The sequence below is a fragment of the Danio aesculapii genome, chromosome 19 (assembly GCF_903798145.1).
Source record: "Danio aesculapii chromosome 19, fDanAes4.1, whole genome shotgun sequence".
NCBI lineage: Eukaryota > Metazoa > Chordata > Actinopteri > Cypriniformes > Danionidae > Danio > Danio aesculapii.
Genome location: NC_079453.1, coordinates 18,714,732 through 18,731,043, shown reverse-complemented (window position 1 = coordinate 18,731,043; position 16,312 = coordinate 18,714,732). Strand labels below are relative to the sequence as shown.

Below are 16,312 nucleotides of genomic sequence, written 5' to 3'. Positions count from 1 at the left end.
TGATATTGATTTAAGTGTACTTTAGGTGGAAAAGGAGTTATTTCAGTCTAGGGCAACAGGGTGTTGCACGACTAACCTAGATAGGGTGCCTGGCCCTTGTTTGAAAGTAATGTTATTCTAAATTTAGTGTACCTGGGAAACCATGGGCTTGGCTAAACCAAAATTATTATAAAGAACAGTAGTCGGTTACATTTATAATAATGGCCTTGACCTCTGATTAAAAATGATATTGTCTTTACTCAAGGGTGTACATCTAACGGGACTAATCAAAAATACTTTAGAATGAGTAGGCATAGGAGCGGCCATCTAAAAATATTAGTCAATTACCGCTGTTTAATAATCAAGACTGATAAGAGTGTGGCCGTGAGGGATGCCATCGGCCGAATCGATTCCTCTGAGCGACATGAGCACCCGAATGAACAAATATAGTAGTTACAAAGGAAGACAAAAGGTACAAACATTTATCTAAATTCATTCATTCATTCATTCATTCATTCATTCAACTTTTCGGCTTAGTTCCTTTATTAATCTGGGGTCGCCACAGCAGAATGAACTACTAACTTATCCAGCATTTGTTTTATGCAGCGGATGCCCTTTCAGCTGCAACCCATCACTGGGAAGCACATACACACTTATTCACACACGGACAATTTAGCCTACCCAATTCACCTGTACCACATGTCTTTGGACTGTGGGGGAAACCAGAGCACCCGGAGGAAACCCACGCGAACGCAAGGAGAACATGCAAACTCCACACAGAAACACCAACTCACCCCGCCGAGGCTCTAACCAGCACTACCTACTGCGCCACTGTGTCGCCCTTATCTAAATTATATATTGATATAATCTTCTTAATGTTTTATGATTGGAGTGAGATAAAACGAAAGATAAATATATTAATATTCTAAACCACCCCAAATTAAAATTGGAGTCAAATATGAGTTAAGGTTAAACTGAAAAAACATTGTGCACTGGAAATGCTGAACCTTCACCAGTGGACACCTTCATTGGACCAACTGGGTGGACCTTACATACCCATGAAATGTAATACATTTATGCATTGTTTTCTTTGTTCGCTTGTTACTACATCCGTACGCAGCCCAAAAATCCAGCATTTTTAGATTGGCTCTAGTCTTGACTAGTGCGGTTGAATGACATTTGTCCTGTGAGCACTGTACAAATATGGCGGCGGTATTGATGCATGCTCAGGATCCGTGTGCGATGTCTAGTGTATATATCTATGGTTAAGTACTACTGTAATACTGCATTACATTATAGTAGGTTCTACTTTCTTTTCAAGCACATCTTTGTATGTACATTTTATGTGAGGTACTTTTTGATGAAACATGTATTTTATTAACTGAAAATAATCAGATCATACTCAAATTGGAGACCTCCATTACACTTCTAAGTGGGTGATGATTTGTCCAGTTCAAAATAACAGATTGATATATATATGGCTTTGTAATATAGTGATCGCCAAAATAAAAATACTCAACTTAATTACAGTACTTTTACAGTACTTTACAGTACTTTTATCTTTTAGTAATCTCATGTATGTGTGTTACTCTGCAGGATGACACCAGCAAAGAAGAGCCATGCAAATATCCCCCTAAAGAGGACGAGTCTTTGAACAACCAGAACTCAGTTACGCCAAAACTGGAAAACGACAAGCCTGCCGCAGAGGACAATGCAGAGGAGGTAAACTCACCGCAGAACAACATGAACAACGTGTAGTAACACTTTATAGCCACACACTGGTGCTGTGACTGTAACAACACACTCAAAGTTACTAAAATGACTTAATTAGTGGATTAATCATTGACATGGCACTCTTTTATGGAGAGAGATTAGACTCAATAATAATTCACGCAAAAGACACGATGTACACATGCGTAGCCAAATTCACGTACGTAAAATATTTATTTATACTTACAAAAACAATTCACATGCACAAAATAAAAATACATTTTCATAAAATACGTTTCACAAATGCAAAACACCATTTGCAAATATATAAGAGTGCACAAAAAGTTTTGAATGTTTAAAATTCACGAGTTCATCCTGAATGAGAATGTGCAAATCCTCTCTCACCTACGACTCACCCTGAATACGAGTGTGTGCATTTTTGAGACTTTCCTGTCAGCACACACCTCCCACGTGAGTCACTCGTGCCCTGTAGCCAATAAGATGCGAGCTTACATGTTGGTTAGAGGAACAGACTGCGCAAAAGGAGCGCAGAGTGGTTGACATCGAGTACAGCTCTCATCTGATTGGCTGAGAGGTACGAGTTGCCTGTTTCTGGCAGGAAAGTCTCAAAAGTGCACACACTCGTATTCAGGGTGAGTCGTACGTGAGAGAGGATTTGCACATTCTCATTCAGGATGAACTCGTGAATTTTAAACATTCAAAACTTTTTGTGCACTCTTATATATTTGCAAATGGTGTTTTGCATTTGTGAAACGTATTTTATGAAAATGTATTTTTATTTTGTGCATGTGAATTGTTTTTGTAAGTATAAATAAATATTTTACGTACGTGAATTTGGCTACGCATGTGTACATCGTGTCTTTTGCGTGAATTATTATTGAGTCTAATCTCTCTCCATACTCTTTCAGCCTCAAAATACACAAAGAAAACCCTGAACTAGCATGCTAGCGTATGTTTGTGTGCTTTCACCATACGGTGGATTTCCAATTGCCAGAACATTCACCTTGTCCTTGCTTGCTGTCACTGCTGATGTCATGCTGCACTGTGTTATGTCAAGCTTTGTTACGCTATGTCACGCTACACTATGACACTCTACACCCCTGAAAGCAAAGGTTTAGCCATCAGGTTTTCAACCTTTGACCTTCAGTCCTCACCGCTGTGACACCTTCACTTTCTGAACTCCTGTCTGTCCTGCCTTACTCTAGTCAGCATGCATTGGTGGTCTTTCGTAACAAATAAACTGTCTGTGGGAAATTATATAGCTAGACAGTGTTATAAAATTGAGATTTGTAGATGTTTCTTGACTTCTTCAGTGAGTAGGTCTGAGTATATACTTACAAATACTGCTTGGATTGGTATTTACATGCAGTATGATACTGTTTCAATGCGCAATGTGTCTTGAAACTAACTGATTCAGATTATTTTGATGTACTGAATTTTTTTTTGTACTTTGTAATGTTTTTTTTTTGTGAACATTGAGAAATGAGAATAAATAAAGTCAGTTTGTTTGGAATAAAAACAAATTGTACCATTACACAACAAAGTCCCAGTGTATTCCTGAACTCCACTGCTCCCATTTTGACTGCTTTTCACATTTACTGCTCCTCACTCTTTTGCTTGACTCCTGTGCATGGCTTCAGCATTCCTTAGGTACATTTCACCTTCATATCAATACGTAATTACAAGATTAAAGGATGGCATGTTGGGTTTAGTATATTTTTGACAAAAACTAAAATAATTCCCATGACTTTTTGTCATTGCTGAGCAATGTTTTGTGTTTGGCGAAGAGGAAAAAGCCAATTCATGACTTAATCATAAAATGTCACTGTATGGAATGATTTAATTTATCTTGTATGCGGTCTTTAAGATTTTTATTTGATAATTTTTTTTCTAGAGTATATATAAAGTACAGTTGAAGTCAGAATTATTAGCCCCCTTTGAATTTTTTTTCTTTTTTAAATATTTCCCAAATCATGTTTAACAGAGCGAAGAAATTTGTCTGACAATATTTTTTCTTCTGTAAAAAGTTTTATTTGTTTTATTTCACCTAGAATAAAAGCAGTTTTAAATTGTTTTTAAATCCATTTTAGGGTCAAAATTATTAGCCCCTTTAAGCTAAATATTTTTCAGATGTCTACAGAACAAACCATCGTTACATAATAACTTGCCTAATTACTCTAACCTGCCTAGTTAACCTAGTTAAGCCTTTAAATGTCACTTTAAGCTGTATAGAAGTGTCTTGAAAAATATTTAGTAAAATATTATGAACCGTAATCATGGCAAAGATAAAATAAATCAGTTATTAGAAATGAGTTATTAAAGCTATTATGTTTAGAAATGTGTTGAAAAAATCTCTCCGTTAAACAGAAAATGGGAAAAAAAATAAACAGGGGGGCTAATAATTCTGACTTCAACTGTATATATATATATATCTATATATCTATATATATATATATGACCACCCACCTAATAAGCTGTAGACTGGGTTATGTTTGATGCGTCAGGTCTAATTATGTAATAGCTTTAGCCGTTCTTTTCACTTTGCAGTACAGTAAACATTAAAAACACATTAAAAATACTAACTTCAGTTGTTTTGCTCAGCTCGATTTGCATTTCTATTGCAGTTTAATTCCACTTAAAGTGGGTGGGATTATCGCTATAAATTTGTACATGTGCAATATACTGCCATGACTTTACTGCTTGAAAATCTATTTCATTCAAGGTCACCCCAGCTCTCGTTAGAGGAGTTAATTTGATATTAAAAAGTATCAGGTATTAGGTATGAAACACAGTGGGAAAAGCCTAATAAATGAAGCCACATTGTACAGAACCATGCCGTATCATGTAGTGGAAAAGTGCCTGTATTTTCCCATTCTGGCATCAAACATTTTTTTGCTTGACAACCAGTCTTCAGGCAGTATAAATACTGCTCAGTGAACTACACCAAAGGCACAATTCAGTTGTCATACTCATTAGTTTAGGCTCGGGTGGTCATAATGTAATGGCTTAACAGTACAAACAGTGCGAAAAAAAATATTTAACACATTTTTGTTTGTTTTTTGTATTTTTTTGGGGGGGGTGAGGGGTTTGGGGGTTGGGGTACAAACAATACAAACATAAAAATATAACAAAAAAAATTGATATGTGTTATAACAATGGGGTGACACAAGAAGAAAGTACTTGAATTCTGAAACATATTTAATACTTTATATAAAAGACACCTCAAAGATACCTCTCACCTTAAAGATACCTCTCATATGGATAATGAACTCACATTAATTGCTCAGGTGTGAGTTTTTCACAGACTTCAACAGTGTGTAAAAATCTTGATGGTTCTGTGGGTCTTGTCTATTAAATCTGATCTTTAATTTGTATTTTCTATTGGATTAAGAGAGGTGATTGGTCGGGCCATTCTACAGCTTGACTTTCTTTTTCTGAAAGCATTTGAGAGTATCCTTGGCTGTGTTTTGGATTATTGTCTTGCTGAAATGTCCACTTTAGTTTCATTTTCATCATCTTGCTAATGTAGATGCGGGACTGAAGCAGCTAATATTAACTTACATTGATGAAGGGCAGAGGGTTGCTGAATAACTACTGAGAGAGTTCAGATGCTGTCTGGGCTTTCACTGCCTTTCTACCAACCCAGGCTCATTCTGAAAATGTACCTCTACAGACATTTCTGGAGACCACGAAATACGTCCTGGCGGCATGTTTTTTTTTTAGGCCGCTGTGTATGCTTTTTGAGATCTCAAATTTTTAAAACAAAAGCCCTTGTCTTATTTTTTTTTTCAACACGTTTTCAGATTTTACCACATTCTCACCCTGCTATTTACTTGTTTATTTTATTTACTGGATTCTGTTTTTGTCTTACCCGCTTTCTGATACCGCTTTTCACCGGATTCGAACCCCGTCAAAGTGGTCAACTCTTCTCTGCGTCTCAAGTCCACTGACATACATGGCGCGCTAACAGGACAAACTGGCTGCTGCCAGAATGCTGTCCATATGGAGGTAAGCGGTCAGTTGGTAAGCGCGAAAAGGACAGTGTCACACAGCCCCCTAGCATTCGTTTAAAAAAAAATTAAATGCAGCCATACGTACTTCTAGTAACATAATTCACAGTCTCCAGAAAGATCTGTAGGGCTACGTTTTCAGAATGAGCCTGTGTTGCTTTCTACAGCTTCCTGTATTTTCTGTGTTTAATACTTTGTTTCTTGTGTCATTTCATTTTATTACACATAGCTTAATTTGTAAACTAATTAGTATTGTTTTCTTTGCATATATGGATTTTTTTTTGGCTGTTACCAACATCTGGTGAAAATTTCAAGTCAACAGCACCTTTAGAAATATGTTTTCTGAGAAAAATGGTGACATGTTCAATACTTATTTCCCTCACTGTATATATAAATTACAACATAGATTCAAACATAAATTAAGACTTTCAAAATGCTTAGTAAAAGTGAGCGTTTGAAAATTCAGAGTCTATTCAAAGGGCAGAAACTCAGCTCCGATCTGTTGGAGTTACTGATACAACATCTGATTTAATTTGGTGACTAATGCCAGATGTCTGCATAGCAATTATGAGCAGACTAAATAAAAACAAGCTGGCCCTCAGTCTGCTAAATTTGACTGTTGAAAATGAGTCACAAATGAAGGTATTTCAAAGGTTTTTAAAAAGATTAAATTCCCTTCATACAGAGCAGAAGTAAAGTAAAAACCTCTGTTTAATTCAACCTTTTGATACTATGAGATCAAATCCGGCAAGCTGATTACAAGCTCTAGAATCATGCACACGTCTTTTCAATGGTCTTTGTTTGGGCCAGTTTAGCGTCAAAGCTGTCATTGCTGTCAATTTTGCTTGATTTACAGCAAAATTCTCAAAACAACTGCTTTGTCCAAAACTGATCTAGTTATATTATGTCGTAATGTACTCTTTTTTTAAAAACATACATTCTTTTAAATCTGTACCTACACAAAAAACTTCAAGGTTTATGTTAAAGTCACATCTGAAACATGTGAAGTTTGTATTATCATATTTTTCACATGAAAATGTTGCAAAACCATTCATTATAACACGTTAAGCACAATGTTGTTTTCTGTAAGGGTTGCATACTCTTGAGTCTTGTATGCAAGCTTTAAATAAATCTTTTTCATAATATAATCATTGTATGTCACAATATATATTGCCATGTCCAACTGTCAATTTACATTTTCATGATTAATTTAATTTAATTTGCTACCTTATTATATCAAGCAGCACACTGATCTGCCAATAACTGAATTGAACAGATACGATTCTTTTTAAAACTTCACAATGTTGTTCTCTCAGACACTTATCTATCTAAAACACTTCTACTAAACCAAGGATGCCCAAAATTTTTTTTATGAAGGACCAAAAATCAAACTTGATGGAGGACAGTGGGCCAAAGATATGTACAGTGGAAGTCAGAATTATTAGCCCCCCGTTATTTTTATTTTATTTTTTTTAATTTCCCAAATTATGTTTAACAACAGAGCAAGGAAATTTTGACAGTATGTCTGATAATATTTTTTCTTCTGGAAAAAGTCGTATTTATTTTATTTCAGCTAGAAGAAAAGCAGTTTTAAATTTTTTAAAAACTATTTTAAGGTCAAAATTTAGCCCCTTTATTAAGCTATATATATATTTTTTTTCCAATACTCTACAGAACAAACCATCATTATATAATAACTTGCCTAATTAACCTACTAATTGCCTAACTAACCTGCCTAGTTAACCTAATTAACCTAGTTAAGCCTTTAAATGTCTCTTTAAGCTGAATACTTGTGTCTTGAAAAATATGTAGTAAAATATTATTTACTGTCATCAGGGCAAAGATAAAATAAATCAGTTATTAGAAATGAGTTATTAAAAATAATATGTTTAGAAATGTGTTAAAAAAAAATCCTCTCCGTTAAACAGAAATTGGGGAAAAAATTAAACAAAGGGGGTGACGCAGTGGCACAGTGTGTAGCACGTTCGCCTCACAGCAAGAAGTTTGCTGGTACAAGCCTCAGCTGGGTCAGTTGGTGTTTCTGTGTGGAGTTTGCATATTCTCCCCGTGGTCGCGTGGGGGTGCTCTGGTTTCCCACCACAAGTCCAAAGATGTGAGTTAGGTATGCTAAATTGTCTGTAGTGTATGAGTTTGTATGGATGTTTCCCAGTGATATGAGGCTAATAATTCAGTGGGGCTAATAATTCTGACTTCAACTGTATATCCAATTTTATTACAAAGTTTTGATTATTATTATTTCAAAATAAATAGAAAACATTAGATTAATAATATAACTAATGCATAATATATTATTTTACATTTTTATAATGGCCCTATTATAATGAAAACATAATTCCATTTATAACACAATGGGCATCTCTGTACTAAACCCTCATTCTCACTCATCTTCCATGTTTATAGATTTTTTTTTACCATTTTTATTTTGATTTGTGGTTCTATTTAATCCTTAATCTTAACAATTTTTACTCAAAATGGCAGACCATTCGGGCTTCTTCGGATTACTAATTTCATAGGTACAAAAATTTGAGTCACGTTTTGAAATCTAATTTTGAGCACTATTTAGGATGTGTATAAATAAAATGCTGTTTTGGGATGTAACAAATGACTTAATAGTGTTCTCTTTCTCACTTATTTCTTTGATTTCTCTCATTTATTTATACGTTCTTGCTTTTTCTTTGTTTTGTATACCATGTGTCCATCTGTGTGTAATTGTGTGTTGTACGTCGTTTATTGTTATGCTTGTGTGTACTTGTACCTGTGTCTTTGTGTGTATTCGTGTCCAGGGTGGTGTGACCATCGACTTAGAGTTACTGCTACCCAAAGAGGCAAAAATGGTCCCCGAGACAAGCCCCCCACTCCACTACAATGTCTTTCTCTACAAGCTCCCCAAATCCCCTAAAAAATCCCCTGTGCTGCGCCGGCCCCCTGGCAGATCTGTACAGGGGAGGCCTCTGTCCCAGCTCTGCCCCAGACGCAGCTCTGAACCTGGATACAGCCCTATTAGCACACGCTCCCTCCCAGGGGTGCTGTCCGGGTCATCAAGCCCTCGCCTGGGCACAGCCTACACACCTTAAAACCAGCGGAAGACTCAACACTGACTGATTCACAGTGACTTCACATCATTCACATATGCCACTTAAACGTGACAAATTTAAGAAACTTTGATTTGTAATGAGTCTATTGTATAATCATGAATCAGGACACTGTTTATAAGTATTGGCCTTAACTTGCTGTAGATGTCACAAACCAGCTCAAGCAAAGGGCACTCTGAAATTAGAAATGTCATCATTTACTCACCTTTATTTCAAATCTACAAGACATTTGTTCATCTTTGCAACAGAAATGAAGAGATTTCTGTCCTGTTAGCAATGTTCTATTCAAATTGCCTTTACCAAAAACATGGAAATTTTCAGAATAACTGAATACAGGGGACAGCGGGTCACAAAGTAACACTTTTTGGTTTTGGCCAAATAATGAACAAAGTAATAGGGTTAGACAAACCATAGTTTTTTTACCAACAAGACACAAGCCTCTCCTACAAATGAGCACTGGAATTATGATTGCCGGATCTATGGTTTCTGTGCAGTATTGCCAAAAGTGCCAGGAGTAAAAATGTTACTATTTACCCCACCTGCCGGGCAAGTTGTAACTGACAGGGGGTTAGTTGTAACACATGCATTTAAAGGCAGATTTCACAGAATTCATTTAAATTCAGTTTACTTTAAATAGTAGCTACACTGTAAAAAATAAATCTGTAAAATTTACTGTAAAAAATGGCAGCTGTAAAAATACGGAATAAACTGTAAAAGTAATTTCAAATTTTTACAGTAAACAACTGAATTTAATTAATTTATAGAGGTAATATGTCTGTATTTTGAATTACCAACATCTACACATATTTTGTTACACAGATAGACACGTTACTAAAGCTACTAAACACCAGTATGGTAACACGCATAAAATTAAAGTCATGAAATAAACATTGTTTATCAACATTAGATGTAACATAAATCTCTAATGTACATAACTGATAGGGAAACATCTAAAAAGATCCATAGTAATGTCAACCAAAAGCATAAAAAGTGATGTGCCATTCAGGGAGTTCTGGGAAAGTCAATTTACAGTTATTCGCCATATATATATTAGGGAAACATACTGTTAACCAGGTTACAGTTTTTTACTGTTGAAATCACGGCCATTTTTTACAGTGTATATTTCCTCAGTAGTTGGCTCATTTAATTTTTATTCTACATAGCACAGTATGTTTATGTATTTATTTGTTTATTGGATAAACACATTTGAATCTATGCATTATTATGCATTTATCCATTATTATACAATGCATTGATTTGCATTATTAGCAATAAAATATATTTTTTTCTATTAAAACATAATTTTCTATATAAAAAAAAATTATATCAAAAGTTCTCAACATTACACTCAAAATTCCAAAAACATTTTTGTTTGTTTATTTGCCATCCAACAGTGTGTGGCTTAATTGTAACACCCTGTTACAATTAACCCCGCTGTGTCGTGTTTTCCACAAAACTGTCTACCTCTTTCAAAATGGTTCCATCTTTTAGCCTAGAAGTTGATGATCACAACAATATAAGATTTTACTAACATACTTTCACAGATTTTTTTTAAATAAAAAAATATTGAGTATAGTAAAAAATACTTTTTACAGCAAAAATGGTTTTTCCTGTGTTTCTCATCCAAATTTCGCCAACATTTTTCAATAATTGACAGGAAGACGTCTGCTGACACTGTGGTGAAAACCTTGGAAGCATGCCATGGTTAACCCTGAGCAAATACCTTAAAACTCGGTGTTACATTTAACCCCGCATTACTTTGTGCGCCGCGCTCCCCTATATTCAATATTTTGATCCTTTTCTCAGTGAATATAGGTAATATATTTTGGAGCATTTGAACAAAACAGATTTATTAAACAGATATATTTATTAAAATAATATTTTAGTCACCAAATATTGTTAGTAGACATTTAAATGAATGCAAAATATTGAACAAAATGATTACAAGCGAAAAAATTTGATGTTTTGTTTCTTTTGATTTTTTCTTTTTTAATTTTGATACAATATTTTCCCTAAGATATAAAAGTGGGCTATTAATTTGTAGACTGTTATCGACTGTTGTTTTTTCTTAGATTAGTTCCAGATTTGACTTTAGTACTGACTAATATATATATATATATATATATATATATATATATATATATATATATATATATATATATATATATATATATATATATATATATATATATATATAGTGCATCAGGAAAGTTTTCGTGTTACAGCCTTATTCCAAAATGGATCAAATTTTATTTCCTCCAAATTGAAATTGTTGCAAATTTATTAAAAATAAAAAACCTGAAAAATCACATGTACATAAGTATTCACAGCCTTTTCCGTGAAGCTCTAAATGGAGCTCAGGTGCATTCTGTTAACCACTGATCATTCTTGAGATGTTTCAGCAGCTTAATTGGAGTTCACCTGTGGTAAATTCAGTTGATTGGACATGATTTGAAAAGGCATACACCTATCTATATAAGGTCCTAGGGTTGACAATGCATGTCAAAGCACAAACCAAGCATGAAGACAAAGGAATTGTCTGTAGACCTCCGAGACAGGATTATCTTGTTTTTCCCTGCTGAAACATCCAGCTTAAACTGGTTGGCTGGTTTTAGCTGGTTGACCAGCCTGGTTTTAGAGGGGTTTTTGCCATTTCCAGGCTGGTTTCCAGCCATTTCTTAGGGTCTTAGCTGATCAGGCTGGAAAATGAACAGCTAAACCATCTTGACCAGCCTGGTTTAAGCTGGACATAGCTGGTTTTGGCTGGGCTCCCAGCCTGGCTAGGCTGGTTTTAGCTGGTCATCTCCCAGCCTAACCAGCTAAGACCAGCCTGGAATGGCCAAAACCCCCCTAAAACCAGCCAGGTTGTCCAGCTAAAACCAGCCATTCAGCCTAGGCTGGTTTAAGCTGTTTTTTTTTAGCAGGGCACCATCGCTTCCCATCCAAACCTGATAGAGCTTGAGAGGTACTGCAAAGAGGAATGGGCAAAAATTCCCAAAGACAGGTGTGCCAAGCTTGTGGCATCATATTTAAAAAGACTTGAGGCTGTAATTGCTGCCAAAGGTCATCAACAAAGTATTGTGCAAAGGCTGTAAATACTTATGTACATGTGATTTTTCAGGTTATTTATTTTTAATAAATTTCAACAGTTGTAACAATTTCAAAAAAATCTTTTTTTCACATTATGGGGTTATTGTGTGTAGAATTTTGAGGGAAAAAAAATAATTTAATCCATTTTGGAATAAGGCTGTAATAATAAAATTTGGAAAAAGTGAAGCGCTATGAATACTTTCTGCACTGTATGAGCAATATCACACTCGTAGCAGTGCGATATGGCTGTATATCGGCAGTGGTGGGAGGCGTGTGTTCGCTGGAGGCTACCAGTATGGGATCAGCAAAGGACCATGAGAGGGGAATCAATCTCCGCATTCCGCATTGAATTCATTTGAACTAAATCGTAATATGACAATTTGGCAAATGTTTTCTGAACCATTTTCTGAATGCCAGACACTATTATGGCAGAAATATAATAATAATAAAAATAAAATCTTCAATAGGGTTTCGTCACCTTTGGTGCTTGGACCCCTAATAAAGATGAACAAATTCCTTATTGGTTTGTGAAGACACAAGCGTGAGTAAAAAAATGAAACCTGTTTTGGGGAAAACTCAACTTTTCAAGGTTAACAGATCATAAATGTTGAAGCTGTGTTAAATGGGTGTAAAGGGAACATAATATTGTAGGGAAAAAAAGTGTAAGATCTGTTCATTTGGATATGTGTCAGGTGTGTTATGGCTCCATGTTTAATGTTGTATTTTGTCAAATAGCTCATTCTTATTCACACACATGCATTCACAGAAATGATGGAACCTGTAAACATTCAACTATTATTATTAACAAGGTGCTTTTTTGTGTGTGTTTTTAATGTTAGATTAATACTTTCACGGAAAATAAAGAACTTTAGAATTGTTTAGATCTGATTTGTTTATCGGTTCCTTGGACAAAAGGAAAATAAGGTCATTATTATTAGTTTATGTTGCTATTTTATGCACATTTTTATACCACACTGTACGCAAATTTGATAAAAAATTTGTCTTGATGTTGGCAAATTAAAAACTACATTGTATATTAAAATCCCTCAATGTTTATGATGTAGTTACATGTGACAAGTGATGGATGTACTTACTGTAGCACCTAAACTACAACCATTCTCTACAAAACACTTCAGTGCTAAGAGTGTGCAGTTCTGCTCAAGCCACAAGCATCTTACAAAGAAAAAGTGGGTCAGTTGCTCTCCCAGCGTTTACTCCATCAAAGCAAGTCAACGGCATGCACAGACTGCTGAAATAAAAGGCTGGCTGTGTTAAAGGAGTAAAATTGCTCTTGAACTCACTACCAAGACAAAAATATTACCAACAAATACACTGAGCCCATGTACTGTGTTCGCCATTTTCATGTTTACATGCAGTGTGATTAATCAATACTGTGTTCAATACTATAGATTCCAGTCACCATTACGCATAGTCAACTATGTGACCTTATTCTAGACCCTGTTTCTCTGACATGTTTATTAGTACAGTATGTTTATAGAGAAATAATAAGTCTCTCCAAATAGGTTAGAGTGAATATGACAATATGAGAACCCAGTTTATTTAGAGCTGGATCTGTGTGTGGTTCTTTCTTTGTGCCTGAAGCTAATGAAGCTCACTGATTTCATCTAGACAGATCCAGTAGGCTAAGCTATGAACACAGACACCCACTGACAACCCTCAATCACACGAACACAAGCAGACAATGCCATCATGTGGCCATAGTAGGTCAGTGGTGCTTTCAACACTGAGCAAATTTCACAAGCTTTTAATGGGGTGTCGGACCATTTCAAAAGCTACACGTGTATCTAAAACATCCAAACCAAGCGGCAACCTCCCGCTCTCCCTCCTGAAGCAAATACGGAAGTAACTGAAACTGCAATTCATCAAAATTCTGCTAGTCCTGGCTCCTTAATAGTGCAAATTTCTATTGACCCCACTGTTAAAATGGCAAACTTTACAGCAGTAAAATGGTGTTTACAGCTTGGTACATAGAACAATTTTGGTTCATATAGCTAATATTACACTTCATGACAACTGTGAGGTGGGTGATTTATATTGTCTGCATAATTAAGGGTGCGGCCACTTGAGTGACTAGGTCTGGCTGGTCGCCCTCACTTCACCTCAGCTGATTCCGGCTGATTAGCCGCTGAGCTCGGCATATATATTGAATTTTTGTTTCGTTTTATATGGCTTTACACTGTCAGTTGCTTTTTGGAAGTATTTCCTACAATTATCAGATGACATGGCATGCTGTGTGCACTTTATTGTGCTCACAAACCATTCACGTGGCCTCCATTTCCCAGGTGAGTGAAATTCTACACTTTTACCATCTCTATAAATGTATTTGTTTTATTAAAGATCATTTTTATTTTTCTTTAGAACTTGAATGCACTCCAGAATCTGAATGATTGATTTGCTTATTTGCTGTAGTAGAACCTTCAGTCACCTGAAAGATTGCCACACAGTGTCATGCCAGGATTTCATAAATAGCCTTGCATTTACTAACACAGACTGTATTTTAAGTGTGTTAAAGTAATTTGAGTTTTCCTCCTGTAGAAAAATGTCATATAAATAATTCTTAGTGTCTCAATGTTTTACAACAGCATTTTTAAAAGTCTAAACACTTAATTGATATAGTGTAGAACCAAGCACAAGTGGACAGAACACAAATGAGTTACAAGTACTAAAGTATTAAGCATTTCTCCCATAGAAAAGCCCATCTAAGCAAAATGCTAGCAGATGTCTGTAGCTCCTCTCACACTCCGCCTCCTGGCCCTTGTTTGGTTTCCCTCGGCCAGTGCGATGACACGTGAACAAAATGGCGACGGTTGGCCACGCCTACTTGTAGCTTCTTTTGCGTTCTTCAGAAACCTATGGGTGACATGGATACTACGTCCTACGTACTACATGGATACTTTTACAGCAGGGGTCAACAATCTCGTTCCTGGAGGTCTGGTGCCCTGCAGGGTTTAGCTCCAACTTGCCTCAACACACCTGCCTGGGTGTTTCAAATATACCTAGTAAAGCTACTGTCACACTGGGCTTTGTGTGTGCGCGAAATTCTGTCATACAGCGCTGCGAAAAGGGACGGGATTAAATAAGATGTTTAGACATTAAAAAAGCCAGCGATTTGCTCCATGTTTTAAATTTCAGTCCAGAAAGGTCCGGTTTTGATCCTTGATTGGTCTCACGCAGTCAAGTGATGCGATTTCGCAGGTCAAAGTTCACCAAGCTTGAACTTTGCACTGCAGCGAACTGCGAAACTTAACGCATGACCCTGCGTTTCCGGTCTGCCGTATTCGCTTGCGTATGAATGGAAGTCTACGGGACGAAAAGCCCAGTGTGACCGCAGCTAAAGACCTTAGCTTGTTCAGGTGTGTTGGATTAGCATTGGAGCTAAAATCTGCAGGACACCAGACTTCCAGGAACAAGTTGGGTGATCCCTGTTTTACGGTCTATGGTCCAAACGGATACATTAAAGCAGGGGTGGCCAAACTCGGTCCTGGAGGGTCGGTGTCCTGCATATTTTAGTTCCAACCCCAATTAAACACACTTGAACCAGCTAATCAACCCTCCCCTCCTGGACCGAGTTTGGACACACCTGCATTAAAGGTACATGTACACTTAGAAAGTATATACTGCTAATATACCTTTAAAGCCCACCTGAATCCAAAATTTACACTCATTGAGATGACTTTACTGAAAGAGTACTCTGTGAAACCGTAAACAATTACTCCACAATTTAATACACTGAAAGTCTCCTCATTTGCTTCCGCATTTGTTGTGGTGGGTCTGTTGGGAATGTCGTGCAAAAGAAAGCCCCGCACCCCACTAAATATTCGGTTTTGGTTGAAAGTACATCAACATACTAAAATAGATGTCTCAGCAACTTCCAGTTCACGCGGACTTTAAGGTATCAATAAGTACCTTTTAAATACAGCTTGTGTACATTAACCTGTAACATTAACCTTTAATAATGATTTATTAGCATTCGATAGAATGTTTTTGTATGAAACTATATAATTAATGCTATTTTTTTTTAATGTCTTATATCTTGAACCTAAAAAAATGTGAAAGTTTCTGCAGAAAAAAAAACAGGGAGCATCTGTCTTAGACTTTAGAGGACACCACCATAAACAGATGGAAAGTCACCTTTTGCCACAAGGAAGAATAAAAAGATTTTACCTACAGTAAGGAGCAAATCCAGACCACTGACATGGATGTCACTGCAGTGGGAAAACCTGGGGGCTATTTAAATAAGAATGTGTATGTTATGATGGGAAAATTGCCAGAAAGGCAAGTCAGGAATGTGGAAGCAGCAAAAATCTAATATAAAAGCATAATTTACTGAATTAAGGCTTTAGAACAAAGGCTCAAACTTGTGGGCTA

The 16,312-nt window shown here is 36.1% G+C and overlaps 1 protein-coding gene across 4 annotated transcripts in view; it reads left to right on the top strand.

Annotated features, from left to right (window-relative positions):
* Positions 1-16,312, top strand: part of cspg5b (chondroitin sulfate proteoglycan 5b) — a 104,367-nt gene that overhangs the window by 52,976 nt on the left and 35,079 nt on the right. For 3 of the 4 annotated variants that reach the window (XM_056479931.1, XM_056479930.1, XM_056479929.1), the window contains 2 exons: positions 1,576-1,701; positions 8,525-9,531. In XM_056479931.1, coding sequence (XP_056335906.1) covers positions 1,576-1,701; positions 8,525-8,815 — 417 coding nt within the window. In that variant the 3' untranslated portion in view covers positions 8,816-9,531. Of the gene's footprint in view, positions 1-1,575; positions 1,702-8,524; positions 9,532-16,312 lie in introns of those variants that run through there. The other variant, XM_056479934.1, reaches the window with a different exon arrangement.